Source organism: Camelus dromedarius, chromosome 23 (assembly GCF_036321535.1).
Source record: "Camelus dromedarius isolate mCamDro1 chromosome 23, mCamDro1.pat, whole genome shotgun sequence".
In the NCBI taxonomy this organism is placed as follows: Eukaryota; Metazoa; Chordata; class Mammalia; order Artiodactyla; family Camelidae; genus Camelus; species Camelus dromedarius.
Genome location: NC_087458.1, coordinates 11,583,340 through 11,607,150, shown reverse-complemented (window position 1 = coordinate 11,607,150; position 23,811 = coordinate 11,583,340). Strand labels below are relative to the sequence as shown.

Genomic DNA, 23,811 nt, shown 5'->3' with positions numbered 1-23,811 from the left:
AACTGGATTGCCATTCAGGGAAGACTGACTCTGTTCATTCCTTATAATAGTAAGGCAAACCAAAAGGCTAATAGCAGATGTTTTCCATTTAAGCTCATAGACAGAGATTTCCCCTGTGCTAAATAGAAATGACCACAGAATAACCATGGAATGAAGTTCCCAGTCCTTTATCAACATGACATTTACGTTCATGAGGAACCATTTCTCTTGAGCAAGGCTCTAAGGCAAAGGCTATAGAATGGACAAAATTGTATGCAAGAAGTTGAACAGGGTCCTTTGAACCCCAGTTCAATTAAACGGTCAAGAAAAAATAATATGGTTTTGGCAGATTACTTGCTATCTTCTGTAGTGTCTTGTGTTCAGCTTATGAGTACATCATCCGAAACTTTCTTCCAGGTCAGATCATTATCAAATCACATCTGAATGAGTGTGAAAGTTCCTAATGTGGGCTCTGCTCATCCATGTCTAATCCAGCCTCTGTCTCCACACAAGTCATCTTGGACACTGTCAGCAGGTTAAACTTTCTCAAACGTTACTTTTATCACATCCCTGGCCTTTGATGGTCTTTACTATATTGTGAAGGATGGTGAACGAATGCCTCCTTACGGTAGTGATGCTGGAACAGAGAAGTAAACGATGGGAAGGAGTGAGTCATGTGATGATTTGGGTTAAGAGGTTTCCAAAAACATGGAAAGGCCTGAAGCATGATCAAGCAGTCAGGCTGAAGATGAGCATGGACTGTGTGCTGGGAATAGAATGGGGGTAGTAGTGATAGAAGAAATGAAGTTGGAGTGATGGACAGAGGTCAGCTGAGCTATGGAGGCCAAAGTTGGGAGTATGGACTTTATTACAAGTGTAACTTATAATGAGTTATGAGAATAGCTTAATAAGCCTTGTTGAGTAAATGAATTTTTAAAGTCCATTCAGAACTACTTATTTTGTTAAATTAGAACTGAAGTTTGTAGTATGATTTAAGAGAAAGGAAAACATTTTTTGCATGTTGAACATGTTTTAAAAAATCATCTTTACATTGGCCACAGTTTTCCATTACTAAAACTGAATAATGTCAATCTTTCTAAGTCAAGGGAAAAAAATGAAACTGCACATAAAAATTTCTCTTCTAACCGTGTCTCAGAACTTTAATGCCCTTTCTTGATAAAAATGAATTAACAAATAGTGGATATTCACACTTAAGATGTATTGTATATACACATAGGCATATATTTTAGGATGGAGACCTGCTTATAATACATATTTTCTGAAAATAAAATTATCACCTGTTTGCATGACAGGAATCATGTAAGTCAATATTCTGCCACCATGACTTCTGAGTACTCCATGACTGGACAACAGATTCCCTGAGTGTGATAGGCAGCCTCTAAGATCACCCCCAGTGAGCCCCACATCCTGGCATTCACACCCCTGGTATTCCCTCCAATTGAGTGTGGGCTGCATTTAATGATTTGCTTTTAAAAAGCAGAATACGGTGAAAGTGATGGGGTATCAACTCTGAAATTAGGTGACAAAGAGACTGTGGCTTCCATCTTGAGCATTCTCTTATTTGCTCATTCTAAGAGAAGCCAGATGCTGTGTTGTGAGCTGTCCTATGGAGAGGCTCACGTGGCGAGGAACTGAGGGAGGCCTCTGGCCATCAGCCAGTAAGAAAATGTAACTCTCAGGCCACCAGCTAACAAGGAATTGAATCCCACCAACAACCATGTGAGTGAACTTGGATACGGATCCTCCCTAAGCTGAGCCTTAAGAATGAGGCTGCAGTTCCAGCTGACAGTTTGACTATAACCTCAGGAGAGACCTTAAACCAGAGCACCCAACTAAGCTACACCTGGATTTCTGACCCACAAAAACTGTGAAATAATAAATGTTTTAAGCCATCAGGCTTTGGGATAATTTGTTACAGAACAATATAAAACTAATACATTGAGCTATTTATACATTTTAATGGAGATATAGATCAATTAAATTCTTAACTGTGGCTCATTCAAAAGATATTTAAAATGTCTGAAATATACATTTAATCACTCTGTAATAGCAAGTTTACCTTTATAGTATTTTTTAAACTTTGACAAATACAGAATTAGTCTAAAATGGCCAATTTGGAGAGGACAGCCAAAAAAAAAAAAAAAAAATCCAAAGGTTATATTAATGAAAAGATTTGGTCAGAAACTAAGAGATTCTAAAGAGGGAGAAATCTAAAAGCAGAAGTGAATGACTGTTTCTGGGAAAATGTCATGGGTAATTTGATAGAGATCGTATTAAATCTGTAGATTACCATGGGCAGTATGGCCATTTTAACAATATTGATTCTTCCAATCCAAAAGCATAGGATATCTTTCCATTTCTTTAAGTCATCTTTATTTTCCTTAATCAATGTTTTGTAGTTCTCCATGTATAAGTCTTTTACCTCCTTGGTCAGATTTATTTCTAAGTATTTTATTGTTTTGGATGCAATTTTAAGAGTTTGTTTCTTTACTCTCTTTTTCTGATATTTCATTGTTAGTGTAAAGAAATGCACTGATTTCTGTATGTTAATCTTGTATCCAGCTACTTTGCCAAATTCTTTTATCAGCTCTAGTAGTTTTTGTGTGGATCTTTTAGGCTTTTCTACATATAGTATCATGTCATCCACAAAATCCTGAAATTTATATGGAATCACAAAAGATCCAGAATTACCAAAGCAATACTGAAGAAAAGGAATGAAGCTGGAGGTAAAACCCTCCCAGATTTCAGACAATACTACAGAGCTACAGTAATCAAAACAACATGGTATTGGCACAAAAACAGACATATGGATCAATGGAATGGAACAGAAAGCCTGGAAATAAACCCACAGACCTACGGTCAATTAATCTTTCACAAAGGAGGCAAGAATATACAATGGAGAAAAGACAGTCTCATCAGTAACTGGTGTTGGGAAAACTGGACAGCAGTGTGAAAATCAGTGAAGTTAGAACACTCCCTCACACCATACACAAAAATAAACTCAAAATGGCTTAAAGACTTGACTATAAGACAAGACACTATAAACCTCCTAGAAGAAAACATAGGCAAAACATTTTCTGACATAAATCTTAGCAATGTTCTCTTAGGGCAGTCTACCCAGGCAATAGAAATAAAAGCAAAAATAAACAAATGGGACCTAATTAAACTTATAAGCTTTTGTACAGTAAAGGAAACCATAAACAAAAGAAAATGACAACCTATGGAATGGGAGAAAAATATTTGCAAATGCTTAATTTCCAGACTATATAAACAGCTCATACAACTTAATAAGAAAAAACCAAACAACCCGATCCAAAAATAGGCAGAAGACCTAAACAAACAATTCTCCAATGAAGACATACAAATGGCCAATAGGCATATGAAAAAATGCTCAACATTGCTAATCAAAACTACAATAAGTTATCATCTAACACCAGTCAGAATGGTCATCATTAAAAAGTACACAAACAATAAATGCTGGAGAGGGTGTGGAGAAAAGGGAACCCTTCTACACTGTTGGTGGCAATGTAGTTTGGTGCAGCCATTATGGAAAACAGCAGGGAGATGCCTCAAAAAAACTAAAAATAGACTTACCATATAATCTAGCAATCACACTCCAGGGCATATATCCTGAGGGAACTCTAATTTAAAAAGATACATGCACCCCAATGTTCATAGCAGCACTATATACAATAGCCAAGACATGAAAGCAACCTAAGTGTCCATTGACAGATGACTGTATAAAGAAGTTGCAGTGTATCTACACAATGGAATACTACTCAGTGATTAAAAAAAGAATAAAATAATGCCATTTGCAGCAAAATGTATTGGCCTGGAGATTGTCATTCTAAATGAAATAAGCCAGAAAGAGAAAGAATAATACCATATGATATCACTCATATGTGGAAAAGAAAAGAAAGAAAGAAAGGAAAGGAATGAGGAAAGAAAGAAAGAAAGAAAAAGAAAGGAAGAAAGAAAGAAAGAAAAAGAAAAAAGAAAGAAAGAAAGAAAAGAAAAGAAAAGAAAAGAAAAGAAAAAAGAATAGAAAAGAGAAGAGAAGACACTAATGAACTCAGCTACAAAAGAGAAACAGACTTGCAGACATAGTAAACAATCTATGGTTACCAGGGGAAAGAGGGTGGAAAGGGATACATTTAGGAGTTTGAGATTTGCAAATGTTAACCACTATATATAAAAACAGATAAAAAACCAAATTTCTTCTGTATAGCACAGGGAACTATATTCAGTATCTTGTAATGACCTTTAATGAAAAAAAATGAAAATGAATATATTTATATATATGCATAACTGGGACATTATGCTATACGCCAGAAATGGACACACTGTAACTGACTATACTTCAACTGAAAAAAAAAAAGAAGACTGGGTTCCAATATACCTGAGAAAAATCTAGAGATTGTTATTGGATAAAACATTAGTTGCAAAATAATATTATTTTTAAAAGCATGACAGTGGAATATAAAGAAACAAAACAAAATACGATGAATACTGGTAAAGAAAATAACCTGCACTGGCATTCCAACTTTAAAGCACTGGCATTGCTGCCTTCTGATTTTGTGCAACTCGACCTCTTCATGCATGTTTCTTTATCCGTATTATAGGAATAATAAGAGTACTTACATTTTAAGATTGTTAAGCACTCAGCACAATGCTTGGTATATGGTAAACAATCAAAAAAATTTGGTTCCTATAACAATTATTATTTTCTGTTACAGTCTTAAGTTAGAAACTAGTTCTACCTTCATAGAATTTCAGGTTACTTCACATTTTTAGATGTTTAAAAAATCTCGCAGAAAGTTCAGGAAAGCAAACTTTAACCAGAGTTGTTAATAATTAATAATAATAATAATAATAATAATAATAATAATAATAATAATAATAATAATAATATTTTATTATTGGGTTAAGAGTTCTTTATATATTCTAGATATAAGTCCCTTATCAGATATATGATTTGTAAATATTTTTACTCATTCTGTAGGTTTGCTTTTTCACTCTCTTGAACAAGCCATAGAATGAGTAAAAAATCTGCAAATCATATCTGATGAGAGACTTATATCTATAATATATAAAGAACTCTTACAACCCAATAATAAAATGACAAATAATCAAATTAAAAATGGACAAATGATCTGATAAGGCAGTTCTCCAAAGAAGATACACAAATGGCCAAAAAGCAATAAAAAATGTTCAACATTAGGCACTGGTAAAATGCAAATCAAAACCACAACTGACATATCATTTCATACCCACCAGTATAGCTATAATCAGGACAGAGAATAATAAGTGTTGTTAAGAACGTGGAGAAAATGGAACCCTTGCATACAACTTTGAGAGCATAAAAGGTACAGCTGCTATGGAAAACAATTTAGCATTTATTCAGTTGATTCACTTTATTTTAAATGCACAATTTGCTACCATTTCCATCATTAAATCAATTGAAATCAACTGAATCAAAAAAGGAAAATAGCTGACTAGTGGCCAGTGGATTTATGTCTCCAAAATCCTCCACTTTATAATAAATGTGAAAAATCTTGTATTTCATACTGAGACAAAACTATTTTTTAAAGAAGCATGGTAACATTCTAAATCATTATCATAAATGCAATTTAATCCTAATGTTAAATCAGGTCTATTTGAGAAATAGATTACTGAAACTAGGAAACCAAAGAGGCTGTAATAAAAATAGAAGCCAAAAATAATGATGACAAATTCAATGAGTATTTCCCCTGCTGCAACTTGAATGTCTAAGCTGTACTGTGTGGGAAAATACCATTGTTTTAAAAAGAAACAAATAAAAACCTAAGTGGGAGTTGAAGACTTAATTATTTGAGTTCACGAAAATTTATCATCATCAAAAAAATAAGCTCATGATTTATTTGCTTTCTAAAATACACAATCCATTTAAATAAAGATATTAGTTATCATTAGCCTATTATGTAGAAGTTATAGAATTTTAAAGATCACCTACCTCAACCTTCTTATGTTACAGATGAGGGTATTAAACTGAACTACTTGCTTATGGGTCTCACACCTGGTTAAAGGCTGAGCAGGGTGAGAACTAAGAGCTTTGACTCTGGGGGTTGTTTTCCTGAGTATTATGCTGAGACTAACCCTTTCTAGAGAGATGATAGTCCCTATATCTACAAAGAGATAATGGGCCTCAAGTGGAGTTACTTTCTTTAAGACCTTATTAACTTCTGAGAATATCAGTTATCACCTAGTCTTCCACTAACTGAATTTCATCAAAAGGTTTAGGAAAAAAGATTTTTTTTTCTCTTTCAGTGACATGAAGTAAGGCAAAATTCACCATTTTTCTCCTTTGGTTGTTTCCTTCTTCTCACCTCCTGTATTTAACCTTCTCTGATTATTCAAAATGTAGTTGATAGAAATTTTTAGTCACTTAACATCTAGCTATCTTTGTAGATTTAGAGCATCTCCTATCTCATGAGGCAGAACTTAACCTCTCACTATGTAACTTTAAGTTCCTGTGAAATAATAGAATAGACCAATATATATTGGTCTCTGCCCCTGGTTTCTGGCACAGAACTCTGGAAACCTTTGCAATTTCTTAAGTGATAAGCACACTAAGAACATCATTTGTTCTAAGATTTGGTCTTTGACCTTGGCTCCTGACACAAAGCTCCTGAAACTTTTGTAATTTCCTGGGTGACCTTTGTCCTAATGGGGCCATTCTGGGTGAGTTTCTAGATGAGGGCTGGTCACCAGAAAGACCAAGCCATGATAAGAAGCTTGGAATTTTCAGCCCTGCCTCCTCAATTCTCTTGAGAAGGGAAAAGGGCTGAAAATGGAGTTAATGATTGATCATGCCTATGTGATGAAGATGCCATAAAAATCCCAACAGTACAAGGTTAGGAGAGCTTTCAATTGGTGAACACATCCATGCATTGGGAGCGTGATGCACCCCAATTCCACGGGGACAGAAATTCCTGTGCTGCGACCCTCCAAGACCTCGCCCTATGGATCGCTCCATCTGGCTGTTCACCAGTGCCCGTTATCATATCTTTTAATAAACTGGTAGTTATAAGTAATGGAACTTACTATCTTAATCTGAGTACAAGCCTGCTTCCTTGGGAAGATACATGCTCATATCTATAGTAATGCAGACAATAAATTTATTAGTGAGAAGACAGACTGGTTATTTTTGCTATTAAATGACATGTTTTATTTTGAATGTAGAACTGATCTGTTGGTCTGGGACAGGCTAGGACAGGGAAATGACTAACATTTACTTACTAGAAAATGTAAACAAAAAAAGACTTTTGTATGTTTAAGTGCCATGGAAAAAGCAAGCAAACTTTGAAATCAATGTCTGCTAAATTTAGATGGAGTGAATTTATTTAAAAAGTGCTTTAATTCAGTAAACTTATGATGCCAAGAAAGCTAGAGCTTACAGTTTCCCAATTTGTTTCTTCATATTTTAATATACTAGTGAAAAAGTCTTTCTGGCTTATCATGGAAATTCCAGGGAACTAGTTTGTGAGCATGTCTATCTTATGAATATAAATATTTCATCTTTTAGTTGGCCACCATGCCAAATTATGTGCTTAATATTAAATATTTATGGATGACTGGGACATAAACACAGTAGCTGTTGCTCTAAAATTATGGTAACATAAACCGGCATTTAGTTCTACTGTTTTCACTTAGTCACAAACTAATTAAAGGAAAGGTTGAAGATACTATTAGAGGGCCAGAGCTTGGGCTAAAGAAAACTAACTGCAAAGGATTATTCAGAAAATTCAGTTATGGTTCTCTTAATTTCTCAGCCACTTCAACTGTAAAATGGGGATAAAAAAGTACACCATGGAGACTCTGTGAAGACCAAATGCAATTAACCAGAAATATGCTTAATATACATGGTGGACGCTCCAAAAAAGGGAGGAACTAATCCTGAATTTGTAACTTTATCTAGCAACACAGGAAAACCTGTGGCAGGGGGGAGGATTTCTAAAATATTTTAAGCTGTGAAATATGCTGAATAAATCTTGTATATGCTTAATTTATTTTCACCCTCTCATTATTCTAACAGTGTAGTTCATACTTACGTACTATTTTTACTCATTATTTATACCATAATTCTTTATTTAAACCTGGATATTATCACTTTAATATGGGAAAATTTATAAAAACATCTCACTGTCAATTATGGTGGTCCCTGCTTCAAAAAACTAAGGTATGTGACACTGCTAATTATATTCTTAGGTTTTACTAATGTACTATAACTTAGCTTAAAGTCATACAGTAATCAGTGACAGAGTGGGTCTTTTAAGAGAAGAAAAAAATGTCTTCTAAGATATTTATGTCTCACTTTTCTTTCCCCATGTCACATACTAAGTCATTTTGCTTCAAATATAAAAATGGTTTATGTTCTCAAAGAACATCCTTGGTAGTATAAATAAATTACCTTTCACATTTTACTAAAGTTCTGCGCCCGGGGACCTGAAGATCCCGGCTCTGCTCATAGCTCCAAGAGTAGCTCAGCTGGATCAGCTATTTGCTCCCCCAACCTGTTTTCTTACCTGTATGGTGAAGCTGTTGTGCTAGACTGTCCCAAAGTTTTCTTCCAGTTCTGAGATTCTCTATGATCTAAATCTATCCTGCTTCCCAGTAAGATTATTAGTTCTCTGAAGGCATAAAGCACATCTTAGAATTCTTTTGAAATTTATACATTACTTAGCATAGTGCTATGCACTGAATATCTAAATCTGAACTGCAATTATATTAGACTATAAACAAATGTAGAACCAGATTATTATCTTGTAGTATAAAACTAAGGATGATTGCAAAGTAACCATTCCTTAACATTTTCAGTGGGGTCCTGTATTACATTTCAAACAGATGCTTCCTTTCCCTGCTCTAGGTGGCAGGAAGCTAGGAGAAATGACTAATAGGGGAGTTTTTATGTGAAGTATTCTGTCCTCTCATCTCCACAAACCATGAAACCTGTCTTCTAGGCTTACTCTTTATACACTGTCATAAGCCAGTGTGGTAGGCAGCCCCAATATGTTCTCCAATGATCCCCACTTCCTGGTATTCATACTCTTGTGTCGTTCCCTGCTACAGTGAACCATGGTCAGGCTACGTGACCAGCAGCACGCAGCAGAACTGATGGGATGGCACTTCCCTGATGAGGTTTAAGAGACTGACTTCTCTCTTGGGAGCTCTCTCACTCATTCACTTTTTCCCACTCTCAGGGATGAGCTGCTCTGGAGGAAGCCCCAGGGAGAGGCCAACATAGTAAGAAGCTGAAGCCTTCTACCAACAGTGAGTCTTTAAGAGAGGTGGAGAATGCAGAGCCCATTCAGAAGAATTGAGGCACCTTGAGCCCAGGTCACAAGAAGAATGGTTTTTGAAAACTGGAAGGCCTTGGTATGTGAAGACTTAGAGGATATATAGTATATAAATAACTAAAGGCCCATCATGTAGAAGAAACACTTATATATAATCTTGTGGGTTTATCGGTAGAGTAAGGAATAGACAGAAAAGGAACAATTTACAAATTGCCAGAGCTATTTAAATCAGGCAGTTTTCATCCCACAAAGTGACTATATCCAAACTGGTTGGCCACTGAGCAAAGCATTGCAGAAGGGAATCCAAACATTGGAAGGGAGTTAGTGGGGATAGCTTTGTACTAAAGCCTTTTAAACCCTGATATTTTATGGCTTGAATACATGAATATTAATGAGTCTTTCTTTGTCCTAATCTATACTGTAGCAATGCCAAGTAGGTCATATTTCCCACAAGGTTCTCTCCCATATAGTAAGTAGAAGAAAAATGAAGAGATGGGCTTTAGATATCTTCAAAGAGGCTAACTATATGGCCTTCCTAACAACTCCATTCCCAGCAACAAATTATTTTATAGTTCACATTTGTCTTACTATTTAATCTAAATCTTATTCTTAAGGCATGCATTTGCTTCTGTAAAATCTGTAATAAACCTGGAGGAAAATATCTCTATGAATATTTAGTTGAGTTCAAAGGCAATTCTTGCCTGATGTACTCAAGATCCCCAAAGCAAAAGTTCTCTCTAATTAACTATCTGAGTCCATATTTTCAATTTCAAGATTCTGGATTCAGAAAAATAAAATACACATTTCTTAGGACTCTCTGACCTTTATTTGTAAAAGCCCAAGAGGAGTGGTATTTCATAATGTGAACAAAAATTACATCTTTGACATGTATATCCCTGAGATGATGCTGGCCTATCACCCTGTCCTCAGCTTATGTCTTAAATATCAAAGAATTTATCATGTAAGTGCTGAAAGAACTATGTAAAACTCCATAGAAAGTTATGATGCCTAGGGTTTCCAATTGGAATCACTGCAAAAGAGAATACACAGAGGAGTTGAACCTGTCCTTGTTAAGCAGTTCTTCTGAAAAACAGAAACTTGAGATTATGTGAAATGGCTCAGTCTTCTCACACACTACAAGGTTCCTGATTTTCCAGTAAAAAGATAAATCCATTCTGGGGAGCTTAATGTGTATAAAAAAATAGTAATTCAGATTTTGGACAGTTAGTAGGAGGTTCAAACCAATATTGTTGGCTTAAATAAATGATGATCTGTAGTATTTATTAGTTGAAAGCTAAACCATCTGTTTAAGTAGAAACAGATTTTTGCCACAAGGGAGAAAGAGTGAAAGTGATCTCACTGGAGCTAACGGGGCTCTGAAGGTCAGTTAGGTACAATGGGCTTGGCAATTAGCTCCTTTGGGTCAAGGAAACTGTCATGTCCTAGAAGATGCAGTGCAAGCTGGTCTAATTTAAACCTCTGGAGTCTTGTGAAAGTTCCTATAGATTAAATGGTTGATTAGGAAATCACATACAAAAAAGACAAAGTACTCATAGAAAAAAATTATCTGTGCAACTGCCAATAAATCAAAGCAATAATCATTCTCCACAAAGTGATAAGTATTCTAAGTACAGAAAGGCAGATATATCATTAATCTTGTTTTTTTCTATTTTAAAAGTCTATTTATTTTCAGATTTACTTTGTAGCAGAGGATTTAGAAAAGGCTATGATAAGTGGAGATAACCTAATGGTTTGGAATGACTTAAAAATGGATACTCTGATGACTTCAAGAAACAAAAAGGGAAAGAAAGTCAACCAGAAGAAATGAGGGTGGCAAGAAACAGCTATAGGATAGCTGTGTATTTCAAAATCATGGAATGAGCTTTTACTTTTTCCTCCTTCAATTGCCAAGCACTATAGATTTTTCCTTTGAAATTTGTTCCTTTCTCTCCATTCCAGGCCTTTAATGACCTCACCCCAAGATGGCTGCAATGTCTCCTAGCTCATCATCTTTGCAGTTTCAATTCACCCTACCCTTCCTTCCAGCTCATCTTCTCTCTTAATATTTTTATATTTACAGACCTCAGCCAGATGAATAGTCTCCTAATAGAACTTTCATAGTATTATTTTTGTTGTTTGACAGCTTAAAGTCACTTCCTTAACTCATCAATGGCCTAAATCACATAGCTGCATCCCATGCGGTAAGCATTTATTTTTCATCTCTCTTCAACATGAATCTCCTCTTTTACTGTCTACTCCCAGTAGCACATCATAGCACATGATAGAGTGCTGCAGCAAGCAGCTGCTAAGCTCTCCACCCAATATCCATTATTTCAATACCAAGAGAAGTCCACATTTTTTTCAGATCACAATATGCCTAATTAAAACATTACATCTCTGAGCCTCCATTAAAGCTAGGCATAAGCATGTGACACAGTCTATATCAAATGAGACATAAGCAAAAGTCTGCTAGAAATTTCTGGAAAATGTGCTTTCCTGATAGATGCCATACGTTCCTCCTTTTTCTTGTCTGAAATACAGATATAATGGCTTGAGCTGCAACAGACACTTTGAGAGCATCTGGGAAAGGCCAAAACAATTGCAGCAACCTAAGTACTAGCATCGTTACATTGTTGTATCAATACCAACAACTGAACTTTCACTGTTGTGGACTTCTCAATATACAAGAAAAAAAATGCAATTCTTTTAAGCCAGTGCCTAATTAGGTTTCCTGTTACTGGTAGATGAAGGCAATTTTTATATATAAAAAAAAATCTTACACTCTCCTCATCCTTATTTTCTAAGTTTCCTTTACAGTCCAGGTCAAGTTTTATCTCCCAAGGCACCAAAAGATGTTAGTCATCAAGATTTTATTATCTATCATATTCTAATTTTTGATCCCGTAACATAGGCATTGGGATTTATAACTACCTAGTACTTAATTGATCTCTCTTTAAAAACATTAGTCAGCATATTGCTTCTGGTTTAGAACAGATCTAAATCATCACTGTTGGTCCAGACATAGCTGGTAACTTACCATCAATGGAGGCTGTGAGCTAAAAAGGGACCTAAGGAATTGAGCCAAATTTTAAAAACAATTTGAGTCATACTCTGTCTCCATTAGGTGATTCTCTTTTCACTAGAAAACTGCCAACTACATCCAGTGGCTCAAAATGTAAATTTAGATCTTTACAAAGGCATTGCTTATCATAGTTAGTATGGTAAACGCTGATACTCATAATTTTACTTGTCAGTTACTGTATATATAATTAATAGATCTGTATACATTTTGAGAGAGAAAAACTTTTTTTTCAGGTGAATAGTGTGATTTTTCTCCTTTTCTCAGTAGAAATTCTTAGTATGGGAATTTTACTATTGGTTTTTTAATAGTGAGTCAAAAGTCAGAGAACTATCTGATTATGCATTTAAAAAATTAAAACATGGTTTTAAGAGAAGACTCCATTCACTCAACTGGATATAATTATATAGCACTGAAATGGAATGAAATGCAATGAATGTGCAAGGCTGTAAATACATTTAAAAAAATAGGTAACCTGCAGGCCTTTAAGGAGAAATGAGTTTATAGGAAGAAAAGGCAGAACTTTCAGGCACAACTCTCTTGGGCAACCAGCCTGCTTGAGCAGAACATGTCTAAAATAGGACAGTTTACACATATATTTTCTTTGGGATAGTACTTCTATGAAACTGTGATCATCAAAAGCAGTTGTATCAACATTCTCTTATTAATAAAACCAACCCATTTATTTGGTTGGTTTGCTTTCTGTCCTTCTATTATATCCTCTCCAACTAAGAAGGTTATTTCATTGCTAGTAACTTATTTAAATTTTTTTTTACATGGAAATTACTTTGAGATTAAATATAATCACAGTTTTAGCCTTGTGGTCATTTGTTCACCTACTTGGACCCTTAATAATGACAGGGTAGAAAGAGAGTTACAGCTTTATTTTTACTACTCATGTACCACACTAACTTAGGTACATGGCATTCAGAGGGAAAGAGAACAGTAAAACCAAATCAACAAAAGTGTTGGTCAAATTATGAAATGTATCTGCTAATGGATGTATTCATTCCCTGATGAAAGATGTCTAATAAAGTAGTTACCATTAAAAACTAATCTATTCTGTATTCTATTTTGTTGAATTATTTGTCAAGAGCAAAAGAAAGGAAATGAGCAGTTTTACCACAAGATAAGTGGAAATAATTTAAAAGCAGGAAATGCTGACAAGGTACAAGGAAACCTTTCAGAATCTTTTTTTTTAAATAGCAATAGCTTTTAATTTATTATCAACTGCTCTGCCATCCATCTGCAATCACTTTTTTAAAGCTTTTTTTGAAGCATACCTAGAGTTTTATTTTACTTCAATAATCTTTGATGTGAAGACTTCCTCAGACAAAAAAAAAGACTTTCTTACAGCTTCACTAACCTGTTTTCAACTCTCTTATGAGACAAAAAATTAAATTAATAAAGATTAATTCAAAATGAGCAATTAATTACAATGTGCATGGGGAACACGAAATGATGAGTATTTTCTAAATGGCATTAATTTCATGCCCATTTCTCACTCTCTTTAGCTATTTCTTATACAGACTTTTTTTTCTACAGCTCTAAACCACAAAGAATTTTTATACTTTATAGTTTAAGACCAGACATTGACCTGGGAATCTAATTTACTTTGCTAAAATTGGAAAATCAAATTCCTTTTCCCGAATATCCTTACCCAGGGTACTACAAAAACCAGTTGCTCAATAAAATCTGACTTTATGTCCCCTACAACTCTCTCCAAAATTCTACAGGTTCCACTTAAGTCAGAGAGACAGATTCAACGTACAACTTGTTTTTCTTTCCAAGTTACATGTAACTTTCGAATTCAGAAATGGCAGAAAATATATTTTATTCCGTTTTCTCAAGTCCTTATATTGCTCAGGATGAAAAACTTTTTCTTTTTTAATTAAGAGATATCCTCACAATGTCTCTGTTTCTTCAATAAACAAATACTCAAACTTTTTTGTGCCTATGTAACTTATACTTTTTGGATTATAAGTGATACAATTATAGTACTGCTTGTCAAATTCATTGCCTAATAAGCCAAAGGAATCTATCTCTGGATCTTGGAGAGTTCTATAGGTCAATTTTTTGCATATATTTTCCTTTGTAAAATAGTTATTGAAAAGGAGGTTAATAATTTCAATTCACTCTTTACTATAAATTTCAAACCTCAATTAGTGTGGTAGAAGGGTAACCTAGTACACATTTTAATTATTTTACATTTGAAAAGATTAGACTAAACTGTGCTTGCCAACTGTTTTTAATCATGTAAATAGTTAAAATAGTAAAGTATTTCAGGAGACCACAAAGTAATGACCAAGAAACATTTACCTTATTCTGTAATTCAACAAACATGTGTCTATCAAATCCAAAACATTATATTACATTGAATTATACCATATTGATCTCAATAAATGTGCTTAATCTTTATACCATAGGGACAAAGTGGTATAAAAATCTATCTTAAGTTCTGGAGTCCAAATATTTTTAATATTTGCATTATCTATAATACCAAAATATTTAATTAACAATATAATAATTAATCTAAAATATTTTATACAATGTATTTAAATCCTGGCCTCTGTTATGTAGTAGTTGTATAAATGGTACAAATTACTTTCTTGAGCTTCAAGGTCTTCATCTACAAAATGAAGATAACACTGAGCTGTTAGCTGAGCATTATTTAAATTAACAGAGATGAACATCTTACAATGTTTCCTGTGCCAGCCATTGTTCCAGGTACCGAGGAAATGGTTATAAATGGCAAACATAACAAATAAGATTCCTGTCCTCACAGTGGAGGAGAAGTTGGCTAAGCTGACTGAGAAGGAGATATAGGAGGAAAATTAGACAAGCCATGGTATCATGAAAGCCTACCAAATAAAGTGTTTCAAAAAAGAGGGAATATCAAAAATGCACCTGAAGAGACTTATTGTAAAGCAGCACAAGGAAACTTTTTGAATTAATGAAAATGTTGATTGAAGTGGTGGTTTCACAACTGTTTGCATTTGTCAAAACTCATTAAATTGTACATATGTATATTATACCTCAATAAATCTGATTTCTAAAAAATGTATGTCAAGAAAAACAATTTAAAAAGGGCAGAGGACATGGAAGAAACCTAAATGTCCATTGACAGATGAATAGATAAAGAAGATGTGAGAGATACACACACACACACAGACACACACAATGGAATATTATTCAGCCATAAAAAAGAATGAAACCATGCCATTTGCAGCAACATGGATGGACCTAAAGATGATCATATTAAGTGAAGTAAGTTAGACACAGAAAGACAAATATAATATGATATTACGTACATGTGGAATCTAAAAAAAGATACAAATGAAATTATTTATAAAACAGAAATAGACTCATAAACATAGAAAACAAACTTACGGTTACCAAAGAGGAAAGCCAGAGTAGGCGTGGGGGAGAGGGATAAATTAAGGTTTGGGGATTAACATATACATTCTACTATATATAAGACAGATAAACAACAAGGACCTACTGTATAGCACAGGGAATTTTATTCAATATCTTATAATAACCTATAATGGAAAAGAATCTGAAAAAGAATCTATATATCTGTATAAACTGAATCACTTTGCTGTACACTTGAAATTAACATAACATTGTAAATTAACTATACGTCAGTTTTTAAAAATGGTTTAAAAAATGGCAAAGGACCTATTTTAAGTGCAAGGAGACTAAAAAGGTGTGACAAGTAGATCCAGTGTATGATCTTTGACTGAATTTGAATCCCTCTCCCCCAGAGCTACAAAGAATATTTTGGGGCAAATGTGGAAATTTGAATATGGATTATATATTAAACTGTATTGTATCAATGTCAAACTTTTTTAAAGTGTGGTCATTTTTACTGTGCTTATGTAGGAGAATACCCCTTTCTTAGGAGATGCATAATCAAGTATTTAGAGGTAAAGTGTCAACATGTCCACCACTAACTCTCCAATGGTTTAGGAAAAAAACACACGTAAGTGTAGATAGATAAAGATGAAGCAAATGCGGGAAAATGTTAACAATTGGTAAAATCTAGGTAAAAGGTCACCATATACTCACTATGCTCATCTTTCAACTTTCCTGTAGATTGGAAATTAAAAAAAAAAAAAAATCGGAGCACTGAAAAAAAGAAGGAAGTCAACCATGTCATATACTGCTGAGAAGTCAGGTAAGATGAGAATGGAGACATGACCTTTAGCTTTGGAAAGATATTGGTCATTTGCGACCCTTTTGCAAGAGCATTTCAGTAGAGTAAAAGGCAAAAGCCAGGTAAAGGTGGACAGAGAAGAGAGTGGGAGATAAGCAAATGAAGGCAAAGAGTACAAGTAACTCTTTCAAGAATTTTGCTATGAAGGGTAGCAGAGAAACAGAATATGGAGTTAAGAGAGTCTCCCTACACCAAAAATAATATTAAAACATTTTGTATGTTGATGGGAATGATCTAGCAGATAAACAACTGATCATGGAGGACGGAAAGGTAGGTTAAAAACGCAGGCACAAAGTGTCTGAAACTATGAGAAGGACTGGGATGCAGGGTGTAAAAGTTAGAAGTCACCTTAGATAATGGTGATGATGACAATGACAGTGACAGAGGTGGTAACATAGTGACTAAACTGAAAACAGCAAGGCAATATTTAAAGCATATTTGCTCATTTAATTCTCACACAACTCTAAGAGGAAGATATTACTACTAATGTCCTTTTACAGGAAGCTGAGGCACAGAAGTTAATTAGCTTGCCTAACCCAACTATACCTATCTAGTAAGTAGCAAAGTTGGGATTTAGAACTCAATGTTAGAGACTTTTCCCCAGGGCAATAAGAGGAAAGGCAGAGTTTGCAGGTGCAGATGCAGCTGGGCTGCTGGTAGTGGTAAAACGAGACAGCTCTTATTTGATTACACCGATTTTCTCAGTGTAGCTATTTGGTGAGTTCACAGCTGAGGGGATGTTGGAGATTTGAGAAGGTTAGAAATTCTTGTTTCAGAGAGAAGGCAAGTGTATTTACTAGCAATGGCAGGCCATACTGAATATCCCTTTGGCATTAATGGTCATAAATTCGAAGTGAATCTACTTGGCCTGACTGGATACTTTTTGTAGCAATTTTCAACTCCTTGAAAGCAGGCATAAAGAGGATAGATAGCTGAGTTTAACTAGGGTGGTATTTTTGCAAACAAGTGGGACCTAAGAAAAAAAGGGCCAGGGAGGGGGTGTTGCAGGAGAGTGGTGACAGTATGGGACATGGAATGTAGACTGGGAAAGAGGGGGTTGTATGGCTATTATGGATGTAATAGACACAGAAAAAGTGATAGGGTCAGAGAACTGGAGATCTGTGAGGTCAGAGAGTAGTTGGAGTGCGGGTATTACAGCAGGAGAGTAAATACAGAGCGGGATGCTTGAAGAGGAGATTTCAAAGGGAGTGCTCTTATGGATGATGATGAGGTCTAGAGTATGACCGTGTGGAGGGGAGGCTGAGGTGGTGCAGATTAAAAGATGACTGGATCAAAAGGGGCCAGAGTGCTGGATGAATCCTCTGTGAGCATGCTGAAGTTATACACAGAGGTGCCAAGAGCAGTGGGCAGACTCATCAGTAAAGGTGGGGTAGAAGACAGCAACAAAGACAGGCAAGAGGAGTAAAGTCTGGTGCTATAAACTTGAAAGATGTTAAGGGGACTGAAGAAGAAAGAAGGAGAGATAATTCGCCAGTTGTAGCAGGGAGGAAGGATACTACTACCTACCCCACCTGTAGGCTCAGAGGTATATGCGGCAGGGAAATAAAATCAGGCTCTGATTTGAGAAGTATCCTCACTGAGAGCAAGAAGGTGGAGGGACTGTTCAGAAAAGAGGTTGAGGATGCGGCACAATACTTGACACATGGTATATACTCTCACTATTTCTTGAATTTGAATCTTAACTTTTCTAATAGTTTACTACATCCTAAAAAGGAAAACAAAACAAAATTTATTTATAAGGAAATCCAAACCAGATTAAAATGGAAATGATCCTCCAATTATTGTATTTTTCAAATCCATGAAAAGCTCATTTTCAAAAATCAGTCCCCTGGTTAAAATAATCAGAGTCAAACAGCATCTTACTGTTCTTGGCTTAATACAGATAGCTCACTGTTATAAAATAAAGCCAGGCATTCTCTTGCAGAAGAACTCAAGATCAGAACAACAAAATTAAGTGAATTCTGCCTTGTTGAAGCTTAGACAATAGCCTTTCTGGGCATAAGCTGATCAGACTTTAAATCTATTATGGTTCAAGTAGAGAAACCCAGGTACCAATAGGATAAGAATAAACAATATTTCTGAAATGTATTCTTCAGAATATAATATAATACACTTTGGAATATACTGTCCCCCTTGAAGTAGTAATATGATTGCTCCATGAAAGCTTCAGAAGTGTGCCTTTATTGAAGGGAGATAAGTTCTCAATTGGTTTTTTCCCCCCAAATGTTCTAAATGTCTTCGTAAAGACTAAGAAAATGTCATAATTCTTATATGCTTTAACAAAAAAGTTTTATGTCTATAAAGTTGCCTCCTAAGCATTTCAAATAAGCTGTCTGTATATAGCTAATTGAAACTCTATACTCCTCCATGGTCTTAAAACACATAATGAATATCTAATATTTTTTCTCTAAGGCTAAATTTTATTGGAATTTATCTAGAATCCCAATGTTGTTTTGTAATTGTTTTTGGTGACTTACTCATAATCATCAATCAGAATGTAGACTAGTTCAACAGCAGGTTAGTTCAAAGGGCTTTTTATTTTCACCTTACTCATTAAGCTATGAGGTTCTCATTACTAGACAGAACATTTACCCGTAGTTCTATTACACCAGATAAGTGGATCTGAGAAGGAGAGCCAATCCCCACTTTTATCAGAGCCTAATATGATGTGTCAGAGAAAGCAATCAGCCAACAACATCTGCAACACACAGCTACCATTTCTCTTTTCCATGAAGAACACAGCTGAGAGTAACTGCTTCTTTACTAAATTTCTTTAGTACTTTTATTCCTTATGAGGCTTTCTTTTTGGAGTACAGCGATTTTTGTGCTTGCTTTATTTTTCCTCCTAGAGTATAAGCAAGTACTCTATGCCTTAACATCTTCAGATACTCTCAAAGTATTACAGTATTTGTATTTTACTTAATACTCAGCACTAGTGGGAGAACAAAATGCAACAGTAATACTATCAATGCCAAATTCATCAGTATTCTGGATTAGATATGAATAGGCTTCTGAGATTTGGTCTGGGAATCATATCACCAATTATGTAATACAGGAAACTGCTCTGAGTTCCAAAAAAACCTAACTTATAGATTCACTCTCAGAGAACACAACAAGCTTGGTTAAAGAAAGCAATCTAATATCATTCACAAATCAAAATTCCAACTTACCATTTATGTTTATTGCTGGTAATACAATTGACATCTTTGGCCTTGTGGTCTTGTTATGGGTGGTAGCTGGTAACAGCAGGTGATCCTAAGATTAACAAAAGAACAGTCTGTTACACATAACAATTGGCTTAGTCTTGTAACAGAACAAATTCAGAGTTTCTAAGAGGCCAACATTTCATTGTGATCATTAAAAAAAAAAAAACAGTTTTTGTTTGAACTGAGTTTTGGGATAATTAACTACAAATCATTTTATGATTCACTTATTCATAATGAAATAAGCAATAAGCATTATGAAGTACTGAGTGTCTATCATTACCAGGTACTATGCAGCATTCTTGCAATACTCCTATGTCTGATAACATATGCTGAGGTAAGCTATAAAGAATATTGGTCAAGCAATCAGAATGGAGGGATTTTAATTCCAGCTCTTCCACTGAACAGCTGTATAAACTTGGTCTGTTTCTAGTCCTGTAAACTGAGGAGGCTAGTCTAGATAATGTCACAAGACACTGAAGTTATCTGTCCGATAGAGTCATTTTAAACTTCTTTTCAAAAGAAGAGGAATGGGGGTGGGCAGCGTCAGGGAAAAAAAGGAATGTTTTCCCCCCTAAAAATTCTAGTCCCAAATTATTGATATATAAAAGGAAGATTCTAATTAAAGCAGGGCCAGGATCTAAATAAAGCCTTGCCTGCTTAGCCTCCTCCTCTCTCTTTGAAGTAGCTACAGTGATTTTTTTTTGTTTGTGTGTTTGTTTTTAGTAAGCAACAGGTATACATGAAAGAAAATGTATAGTTCTTGCCCTCAAAAAGCATACAGTTTTGTGGAAGGATTAAAAACATCATAAATGCATGCCTAGTGCAATTATATAGTTCTAAATTTAATACTGCCAATGACTGGTCATCTATAAGTAACCCATGGCATCTGAGGTTTCTGGTTTCCAACCACACAAATACTGAAGTAAGAATGAGCCAAGAGGGGTTTGGCTTCAAAAAAGGGTGTATGAATGTTTTGGAAAAGGTATGCACATCTGTAAGGTATTCCAAAGCTGATTACAAATGACTTATGACTTTGACATTAACTACTGTTTTCAATACTTCATCTTTTTCCTAGCAAAAACATGGGACTGGTCACAACAAAAGGAAAAAAAAGACAAAAGAAAAAAAATGTACATTAGTGTTTCCATTTAAAGGAATATAGTTAAACTGAGATAAAGCTGACCCTCAGTCTAACCCCTCTTGCTTTCTTTTCTTATTCCTTTGTTCATCTGTTTCACCAGTCAACAAACTTCTATATGGAAGGAGTCATCAAAAAGTAGGATTTGACACAGCTGAGAGTGATAAAAATTCAATGCATCTTAGTTCAAAGTCATTGTGATTATGAAATGTGATTATCAGCAAAGCTAAGAAAAAATCTAGGCTGTGAAAAAAAATTGAAGTTAATGTATATGAACAGGACTGCATAGAAAACATTTCCAGTAACTGCTTCTACTTTGTCTAATTCGAGGCAACATCTCCATGAGAACGTGTTTTTTTTTAAAAAGAGGGGAAAGGATGAGTGAAATTGTTGTTAGAATTTCAACATTGCAGCTAAGGAGGTTTTTGGGGTTTTTTTAAAGTGCATTGTTAGACACAAAGATCACATGTTTCTGAGAGTAAGATAACATATGATAGCCAAGACAAAACAAAATTTGCTGATCTTCATGCCATGAAAACTATAAATAGCTAAACTTCTGTAATTAAAATACTGCATCAAGATCCCCAAAATCGAATGAGAAAACAAACCAACAAACTTACAAGTCCCAAATTAAGGCTATTGTAAAAATAAACACACTTAGATTCCATTGGTTATGGGTTGAGGTCAGGTTCAGACTTGAGTTCCTGCTAAGATCTAGATGTCATACTGTATGTTTTTAAACATGATTTTCCGGACATAATGCCTCCTATGTTCTCTCTTCATTAAATTTCAAACAAAGTAGTTACTTTTGCAGCAGAAAACTAAAAAACACATTATTATTTGTGAAAAAGAAAAATCACATCTTGAATGCATAAAAACTATTAAGAGTTAAGCTGCCTTACCTCTAATAAATAAAGGTTTGCAAACGGGAGGGAAAACCTATAATTTAAAAAATGCTAGTTTACCAAAGTGGCCCATACACTAGAACTACAGAGAATCAAAAATACTACAAACTCGAATTGTGCTTATTTTATATTAAAAATAATTTATACACACACACACACCTAGCACAGTAGAGTTGCTTCATTTAACATTTACTTTCACTTCCTCAAATTAAATGTTTCTTGCCACAGTGAATCTTCAATCATTTTTTTCTCTCCAACTGTGTTCATCTCACTCCCTTTTATGGCCTTTCATTCATTCTATTAGTGACATCTCCAGAAACAAAGGAGTCAATCAACAAATACTTATTGACTTCTTGCATTCATTAAACAAAATTTACTGAGCACAGTGACCGACCATGTATTCAGCACTGTGCTACAGAGAATATTTTCAGGTTTTTATTTTGTTAGGGAAAGAATGATTTTTGTAGCAGAAACAGTCATTTATGCCCAGTATCTGCTTTCCCTTCTATAATATTAGAATAGAAATAGGACCTTCCACATTTAGTTGAACAGAAAGCCACTCAGAATAAAGACTATAATCCCTAGCCTCTTCTGCAATCATATTAAGCCATACATTCAAGTTCTGGTCAATGGACTATAAGGAGAAATAGTGCATGCAACTTCGTCAAGGTGGTGATGGTGGGAGGCAACCCTCCTCCTTCCCTTTTCTCCTTCTTGCTGTCTAGAATGCAGATATGACTGCTAGAGCTGGAGCAGCCACTCTGGGCCATGAGATGGAAACTGCAGTCTGAGGTTTACAGAGCAACAAGATAGAAGGAGTTAGGGATCCTGATGATCGGGGAGCTACCAGATAGTCTCCAGAACTTACAAAATGAGAGAGAAATACAATTCTAATTGGTGTAAGCCACTATTATTTTAGATTTTCTGTCATGCATAGCTCAACCTAAACCTAATTGCTAGTTATATTATATATTTGTGAAATAACATTAACAGTATTTACTCAAGAGGAATCTCAATAAGGGTTAATATAATCAGAGATCATTTTACTCTTTTTTTTAACCACATTAAACCCCCCATATTTATTATACAGCCTTCTTGATACATACCACCCTTCACTTTTACTTATTTATTAAAGAACTTGTACAGGAAATTCAGTCCTGGAAAAGGAGAGGTGCATTCAATTAGATGAATCTTAACAAAACTCTTTCTTTCCTATTAAGTCAGTTAATATAATCCAACTGCAACAAAGATGAAGCTATTCAAAAATAAAAAGGAGAAGTAGAAAAAAGATGTCGCCACAGAGATAAATGTGATTTATTTTGGCATTGTCATTCAAAACTATGTCACTAACTTTAAGATATCTTCAAATGGACTCCTGAAAAGTCTTTAAGGACTGAGATACAAAGGGATATCTTTAGGGAGGAAACTATGTGGACAGATATTATAATAAACACTTTGTCATTTTTATTCCCAGAGGAACTTAGAGAAACACTGGTGGGAAAACACCAAAACATTTCACTGTGAGAATAAAGTATCAGTTTTCCAATGCTATGCAATTTTGTGCATGAGAAAATACACTATTTTCATATAATTCTCTCAATCCCCTCTTCTAAGCACTTTGTTAGAAAAAGAGAAAATATTAGTGCATCATAGAGCATCCAAAGTTATCAGTTTCTTCTCTTTTTAAGAGAGCTAAAGCATTAGAGACTAACATCAAAAAAATAGGACCACATTTTGTTCAGCTGAAGGTTATGATGGTAAAACACAATAAAACTGAGGCCCTACTAAGTGTTGTCAAATGTTGATTCTACATATCTGTGTCAAGTAGAAACTGACCTCAACTTAAACTGACTTACCAGTTTAGACAGCCTTTCCCATTCCTCCTCTAAAACTTACTGACTGATGCCC

At 34.8% G+C, this 23,811-nt stretch overlaps 1 protein-coding gene and 1 long non-coding RNA gene across 2 annotated transcripts in view; one reads left to right on the top strand and one right to left on the bottom strand.

Moving 5' to 3' along the window:
* The window catches only part of LOC116148095 (uncharacterized), a 53,920-nt gene extending 32,939 nt beyond the window's left edge, over positions 1–20,981 (top strand). The window contains exons 2-5 of the long non-coding RNA XR_004131573.2: positions 9,240–9,414; positions 11,479–11,536; positions 16,513–16,594; positions 20,936–20,981. This is a non-coding gene — a long non-coding RNA (uncharacterized LOC116148095). The remainder of the gene's footprint in view (positions 1–9,239; positions 9,415–11,478; positions 11,537–16,512; positions 16,595–20,935) is intronic.
* ATF6 (activating transcription factor 6) overlaps positions 1–23,811 on the bottom strand; it is a 166,831-nt gene that overhangs the window by 24,118 nt on the left and 118,902 nt on the right. Inside the window, exon 15 of the mRNA XM_031436790.2 lies at positions 19,825–19,909. Coding sequence (XP_031292650.2) covers positions 19,825–19,909 — 85 coding nt within the window. The remainder of the gene's footprint in view (positions 1–19,824; positions 19,910–23,811) is intronic.